The sequence below is a fragment of the Pistacia vera genome, unplaced genomic scaffold, assembly GCF_008641045.1.
Source record: "Pistacia vera cultivar Batoury unplaced genomic scaffold, PisVer_v2 Contig1015, whole genome shotgun sequence".
Classification (NCBI taxonomy): Eukaryota; Viridiplantae; Streptophyta; class Magnoliopsida; order Sapindales; family Anacardiaceae; genus Pistacia; species Pistacia vera.
The window spans coordinates 260-5,514 of NW_022195045.1; the positions used below are offsets into that span (position 1 = coordinate 260).

The 5,255-nt window shown below is 33.1% G+C and overlaps 1 protein-coding gene across 1 annotated transcript; it reads left to right on the forward strand.

Annotated features, from left to right (window-relative positions):
* The first annotated feature begins 1,288 nt into the window (after positions 1 to 1,288).
* On the forward strand, positions 1,289 to 4,751 carry LOC116116203 (UDP-rhamnose/UDP-galactose transporter 6). The gene is made up of 6 exons (XM_031402329.1): positions 1,289 to 1,499; positions 3,064 to 3,311; positions 3,515 to 3,699; positions 3,782 to 3,982; positions 4,119 to 4,280; positions 4,365 to 4,751. Exons 2-6 carry the CDS (start codon positions 3,176 to 3,178, stop codon positions 4,683 to 4,685), a joined length of 1,005 nt encoding a protein of 334 aa, XP_031258189.1. The 5' UTR covers positions 1,289 to 1,499; positions 3,064 to 3,175; the 3' UTR covers positions 4,686 to 4,751.
* Positions 4,752 to 5,255: the final 504 nt, after the last annotated feature.

Genomic DNA, 5,255 nt, shown 5'->3' on the forward strand with positions numbered 1-5,255 from the left:
ATTATAAAGAATCGTCATAAAGTTACTTTGATAATTATGCTTTGAACTCAAAATCGACACATTAACAATTGGAATTTGGATTGGACCCCCAAATTGAATCAATATGTCACAAATAATTTAATCAACAAATAGCCACAATTAATGATATTATCATACTAATTGTAAATTATTTTCCTGTTTGCTATATTATTTTAGATCATTATTCTGTTATCTTATTTAGATTAAAAAATAGGATATGTGTTTGTTTACTTATTAGACCAATCCAATCTGAAAATTAATCTAGTTCAAATAAGATTTTTTGTCTAAAAATGAAAAGAGAGTGCAACTTGTTTTAGATTATTCAACTAAAAATATTTTTCTTTCTCTCATTCTCAATTTTATCTTTCCAATCTAAAAATTAATCCACATAAGACTACCACTGTCAGCTGACATGGCGAGAACAATGCGCATTCGATCATATATGGCTGGTCGTGCACTGATCTAGTCGTTGAAGACTGCCAGATGTTGATCACCAATGACAACATATTTATAGCCATAGATCTGGTCGTTTCCAATCAGATTCACAATAGATTTGACCGTTTTCAGCAAGATTCATAATGAATCTGGCTGAAAATGGCTATATTAATGCAGGATTGGTCAGATCCAATTGGTCATGGGTCGTTTCAACGATTGTCAGCTATCGTTCGGCGGTGGTAGGCTGTAGCTAATTGTCCTCTTTGGTGGTTGAGGTGTTTTAGTTAAGTTTTAAACTTTTATTATGAGTGTGTTTAGCTAAATTATCAAATATAGGGGATTAAAAAATAATCTAAATATTTTTAGAAAATGTATCAAACACTATTATGTCTTAAACATCTCTTTCAAAAAATGTATTAAACAAATATTTAACATTTTATCTAACTTTGATATAATTTTAAGATATTTTAAGATATGTTAAACAACTATTTAACATTAATTTTAAGATATTTTACCGAACACATTCTCAAATTCAAATCCAATTCAATTTGGTTCAACTCAACTCAATTTAAAACACTTTTTCAAAATAATTTTAAAAAAAAAGTGTAATAAAGAGGCCCTATATGTTACTAAATAACTTTTTGCTATAATTTTTTATATATTAATTTTTTTAAAACATGTGGAAGTCGTCAAATTTACAAACGTTAAAATTTTGAATAGAGTGGTACTCGAAATCGGAGATTCGGAAACTTCTGTATATATAAATATAAAAGAAAGGCATGTGCAAGTGCTAAGTGAAATGCAAGCAGAAAAACAACGTACGCGTTATGATTCGGGTTGCTTTGCTGGCTGCTTATTACTGGTTGTTACATTCCACGAGCCCCTCATTTCTTAACTGAAAACTATTACTCCAGCAACTCAAACTCCACACATCACAACACATTCTTTCCCTTTCTCGCATTTCACTGCAACAATTAATCAAACACTTTAACTACATTTGTTTTTTTAGTCTCTTCAACCACGTCCAACAAGTTTCCAAGGAGAAGGTACGAACGACTTTGTTTTTTGTGTTTTTAGATCTGATCTGTTGTTTAGATGCTGAATTGAATTGAGTTGAATTAGATGTAAATGTGATTCGATTTGTTATTTGTAGATCTGAGTTTTGAAATTAGAGTTAAATTGTTTGGTATAGGTTGATCTGGTGGTGTTTGGTGGATCTGGTTGTTTGGTTGATGAGAAAAAAATTTATGTTTGGTTATAGTAGCTGCATTTTGTATGGAAATTAGATGAATCTAACGTTGAAGGATCAAGAACTGGAGTTTTTTTTATTAAAATGTGTTTGAAATTGGGGAATTGCTACGTTACTTTGCCGGTTGCAACTAGTTTTTATGAGATGGAACGTTAGATTTGTGACATGAAGCGTTCTATTTATCACATTTAGCATAAGAATCATAAATTTGACATCATCTTTATAACGTGGAACACTTGATTTTATAGAACGACTCGTGAGATTGAATGAAATGGTTAAAAATTGTTTGTTAAGATATTATCTTTGTAAAAGTAATGATATTGTCAGCTTGGTGAAGCTGGTAGTTTTTCTGTGCGGTTGGTGGCAGTCATATGTGGCTGGGGAGAAAGTTATAGATATGGCTCAATGTGTAATTAGGAGAAGGCTTAGTTTTCTTTCACTAGAAATAAATCCTTTTATTTATTTTGTGATCAATCCATCAAGATGCTGTTGCACCTGCTTAACTAGTGGGCATAGAATTAATAGTCTTTGATTTGAATTGGTATTTTCTCCATCATAATCTTTATTATGAGGAAATGTGCACAATAATTAGTCTCAGGCGGTTTTTGTTTGAAAATGTTTGTATTGCCCAAAGTTTTACAGGTCTGATGCTGATGAAATTTATTGATTGGAGTAGGACTCTTAAGATGGGAAAGGTCAGTGCTAGGATATGTCCATAATTAAGAACTTAGGACCAGAAGAAGAACAGGGGCATAGGAAATTCTTCTAAAACTTACGGCATTGAGATTGTTAAGTGGTACTCTTGGAGTGAAACGTATTGAGAATCATATATCTGTCCGAAAGGTTGAAAATGTATAAGCATGTGAGTTGATAGACAAATTTAATGGATTTCTTTTGTTAAAAATGATTCATTTAGAAAGAAGAGTTATAGCTGCTTGGTTGAAAAGGGTAAGTTTATAGAACGGGAATTTCAGATTTTCCTTTTCAGCATTTGATATGCTTCATGCCTGTGACACATTGCAGTCGTCGTCTAGTATTCAAGTTGTTGTATCAAATCCATATTGTATTTGTGGTTTTAATTTTTTTCATCTATCTGTCAGAGTAATGTAATAACTTTACATCATAAATAATGTAGCTGCTGTGGACTCTACTTATAAGAAGAAAAGTTTATCTTCTTATGTTTGCTGCAGTCTTTGGTAATGGTCAAATTGTTTTTGGGTGTCTGAAGTTTCATATCCTCTGTTTTTGTTTTCCAGCCGTGGTGATTCTTGACTGAAATTAATTTGATGAAAATTATTTGCACTATTTTCTGTTCTATACCAATGCTATATTTGTGTACTTATTCAATTTTGTTTTTGTAGGATCCACCATTCCCAACGAGGGTAAATAAATTGGACTTCATATATGGTGGATGGGTTGCTTTGTGAATGTTGAGGGGTAAAATACCCGAGGCTTATCATCTTTAAGAAATATATGAAAATGTCTCCTGCTAGCAGGGCGGATAAGAAGGCAGCTGCAGATGCAGCCGCTTGGATGTTCAATGTTGTCACTTCTGTTGGGATTATCATTGTCAATAAAGCATTAATGGCTACATATGGCTTTAGTTTTGGTAAATTCCCCTCCATGTGTTTGTGTAATTTTTCTCTCGTATCCCTTTGCAAAAAGTTAGCAGCAGTTTTTTTATTATCATTAGCTCATAACATGGAGATATTTATCTTCGTCTGTTATCATTTTCAGAATGTATTAATGGTTATAACTTTCGTTTTACTCTTTTATGTGCTGTATTTATGTTTGATTACCTACGTCTTGCAGCTACAACATTAACTGGTTTGCATTTTGCTACAACCACCTTGATGACATCTGTTCTTAAGTGGATGGGATACATCCAACCCTCTCATCTACCCTTCCCAGAACTTCTGAAGTTCATTATATTTGCAAACTTTTCCATTGTTGGAATGAACGTTAGTCTGATGTGGAACTCAGTGGGCTTTTATCAGGTAGATCTTTATGCTCCAGTATTTAGCTATTGGTTCTTTAAAATAGTTTTGGGAATAACGTATTATCAAACTTTGTTTTTAGATAGCAAAATTGAGTATGATCCCTGTATCATGCCTTTTGGAAGTTGTATTGGACAAAATTCGATACTCCAGAGACACAAAGCTAAGCATATCAGTTGTTCTACTGGGTGTTGGCGTTTGCACAGTCACGGATGTGAGTGTCAACGCCAGAGGCTTCATAGCTGCCTTTATTGCAGTCTGGAGCACAGCTATGCAACAGTATGTAAGTTTTCATGCCTTTTCTTCTATCTTATTAACTCTTGTTTGTAAATCAATAACGGATTTGCCTATACAAAACTCTTAAAATCTTCCTGCTTGAAATGAATTGATAAATAATGCTTTCGATGTTTTAAGTGCAGTATGTACACCACCTTCAACGGAAGTATTCGCTAAGTTCTTTCAATCTATTGGGACATACTGCTCCTGCCCAGGCTGCAACACTCCTCCTGGTCGGCCCATTTCTTGATTATTGGTTAACAGGCAAAAGAATCGACGCCTATGACTATCAAACAGCTTCAGTGGTAAGCGCAACACAAATTTAATGTCTTTCGTGTGTGTTTGTGTTTTAAGAAATGCTGCTCAGCTCCCATTTGCATTATCTGCAGGTATTCATAATTCTATCATGCACGATTGCAGTAGGGACGAACCTCAGCCAGTTCATCTGCATCGGCAGATTCACAGCCGTATCATTTCAAGTACTCGGTCATATGAAGACGATCCTCGTGTTGGTCATGGGGTTCTTCTTCTTCGGAAAAGAAGGTCTCAATCTGCATGTAGTTCTGGGTATGATCATTGCCGTAATGGGAATGATCTGGTACAACAACGCCTCAACGAAGCCCGGTGGAAAGGAGCGCCGCAGCCACTCGCTTCCAATAACCAAACAACAAAAAGCGGATTATTCCGCTGAACATGATGGGAAAGTCTAATTATTTATATACAGAAAGATAACTTGAGCATACAAAGGTAGCTGATTTCAGGAAATTATTATTATTATTATTATTCATCATTTGAGATTAGAGATCCGACCTCTCGATTCTAATTTTTTCTTTTTTTGTTCGATTATGTAATTGTTAGTTTTTTATGTATTTCTATTGAATCCCATCCAGGGAAAAAAAAAAAGACTTCTTGGGTTGGGATTTTAGATTCCCTACAAATTTTGCTTCTATTTCAGCTTTATAAGTTAGATAATTATTATTCTTTTTCCATTTTTAATTTCCACCTTTATTTTGTATTTTTTGTTCTCTTCACTCATCCATTTGGTATATATTTCGAGTAGAATTGATGAAACTAGTGTTTGAAAAGAGCTTTTACGAAATATTTGTTAATTAATCATTTAGTTAAAAAATGTCAAAAAGTTAAATATTTTTTTAATTAAAAAAGGTTTTAATATACAAGTATGTTTAAATTTAAAATTATACAATGATATTTTTGAAATTTAAAAGTAGCATAAAAGTTTAAATTTGAAGCTTCCCATAAATAATTAAAATCATTAAGTA

What these genes read in the sequence shown, in the direction of transcription:
- LOC116116203 (XM_031402329.1), top strand. Translation starts at nt 3,176, where the DNA reads ATGAAAATGTCTCCTGCTAGCAGGGCGGATAAGAAGGCAGCTGCAGAT. An exon ending in GCACAGCTATGCAACAGTAT is followed by an intron (nt 3,983 to 4,118) that starts GTAAGTTTTCAT and finishes TTTTAAGTGCAG; the next exon opens with TATGTACACCACCTTCAACG. An exon ending in ACTATCAAACAGCTTCAGTG is followed by an intron (nt 4,281 to 4,364) that starts GTAAGCGCAACA and finishes CATTATCTGCAG; the next exon opens with GTATTCATAATTCTATCATG.